Raw genomic sequence first — 1,666 nt, forward strand, 5'->3', positions numbered from 1 at the left:
GCGCAGCGTGGCTGCGTCACCAGAGGTGACACAACCACGTCAATCACGTTGGGGGCGTAGCCCCGATCATCAAAGGGAAAAGTCTATGGTTTTCCCTCCGACGATCGGGGCCCCGCCCTCAACGTGATCGACGTCGCATGTCACTTCCGGTGACGTGCTGGCAGCGCGCGCTTTGTGTGCGCACACATCGAAGACCGGCTCCCGGAGCCCGGCAAGGCTCCCCCGCCGGTAAGAAAATTGGATTTGGCAACCCTAGTCTGATTATTCCCTTCCAGGTAAAGAAGCCTTCTTGAGAGACATCTCCCTTTAATGTGTTGAAAAGGCCTGCTCCTGTCCCCTTGGAGCCCACATAATAGTTTGTTCACCTACTCATAGCATTACCTGAGCTAGCCAATACAAGGCTTGACTACCATAATCTATAAAGCTATTATGCTGGAATGTTGCAGTTTTAGACTTCTATTCCTATCCAGTGTTGAGCCTAAAGAGCAAATTATCTTTGGTGGAAGTTATTTCAAAAGTATGGATGTTTATTTGGGTTCTCTTTGACCACTGTTATGTTTCCATTAGGTAGTGAATCAACCCTATAAGTGTGGGAATAGGGGAAAATGCATGGGCAAGTCAGGTTACAATGAGGCAACAGAACAATCCTAAGCAGACATAACTCTGTTTAATATTACACTTCAGAGCACAACAACTTGAACAGAAACATTTGGAATTCAGGGCAAAGTGGTGCTATTTATCTTGCACTGAGCATTGTAGAAATGAGACTGAGATTAAACAAGGCATGTCAGTCACTATTTATTGAGTAAACATCATGTGCCCTGTGTGAATCAATCAGTGCCCAACAAAAAAACCAAGATACGCAGTGATCATCCATAAAAAATGATTTTCTGACAGTATCTTTAGAAGCAACTAAAGGATTTTATCTCAGATAAGAATCATTGAATCAGCAACCACAGGAGAGATGAGGAAGAGATGAAAGAACAACAGATTTTTAAAAAAGAAAGGCAGAATTGTGTTCTCTCAGTTTATTTGTGTCCATTGGTCAGGCTGCCTTTTAATCAGATTCTAAACTTCATGTTGCAAAGAAAATCCAGGTACCTTCTGATTAATTAACTTGGTCATGGTCCTATTCTTCTAGCATCAGATGGACCCAACTGGTAACTTTTATAACTACAGAACTGCATTGCGGGGAGCAGCCCATCGGTCCTTGACAGCACATAGCAACAGAGAAAAGGTAGGTAGAATGGAAGGGGCAATGTTGTTTGTGTGTGTGTGTGCTTTTCTCAGAAGGCTGATTGCTCCAATATGGGCAACATTGTATAGGCCAGAATGCTGGAAGACTAGTAACTGAAGCCTGCTTAAGGAATTCTTATGTCCAGCTGCTATCAACATTGTGTCAGAGAAGTTCCACGTGTCCCCATCTTCAGAAGTGAGGTGGGTGGCCACAGAGACACTATGGTCTGGATTGTGATGCCTTATGTCTGAAATTCGTGGCGTGCACTTGTTTATCTGGTATCTGCTCTTTTTCAGTTTTAAGCCTGAATGAAGGTATTTTTTATTTTCCCCCAGCATTTGTCAATAATTAATGTTTTAGCTAGTACTCTCAATTCTCACTGCTGCAATGATTTTAGTCACTTATTGTTATGACTATTGCAATCAATTG

At 42.9% G+C, this 1,666-nt stretch overlaps 1 protein-coding gene across 1 annotated transcript in view; it reads left to right on the forward strand.

Annotated features, from left to right (window-relative positions):
• Positions 1-1,666, forward strand: part of RASGEF1C (RasGEF domain family member 1C) — a 67,056-nt gene that overhangs the window by 39,036 nt on the left and 26,354 nt on the right. Inside the window, exon 9 of the mRNA XM_015427041.1 lies at positions 1,142-1,237. Coding sequence (XP_015282527.1) covers positions 1,142-1,237 — 96 coding nt within the window. The remainder of the gene's footprint in view (positions 1-1,141; positions 1,238-1,666) is intronic.

The sequence above is a fragment of the Gekko japonicus genome, unplaced genomic scaffold, assembly GCF_001447785.1.
Source record: "Gekko japonicus isolate JY-2015 unplaced genomic scaffold, Gekko_japonicus_V1.1 scaffold374, whole genome shotgun sequence".
Taxonomy (NCBI): Eukaryota; Metazoa; Chordata; class Lepidosauria; order Squamata; family Gekkonidae; genus Gekko; species Gekko japonicus.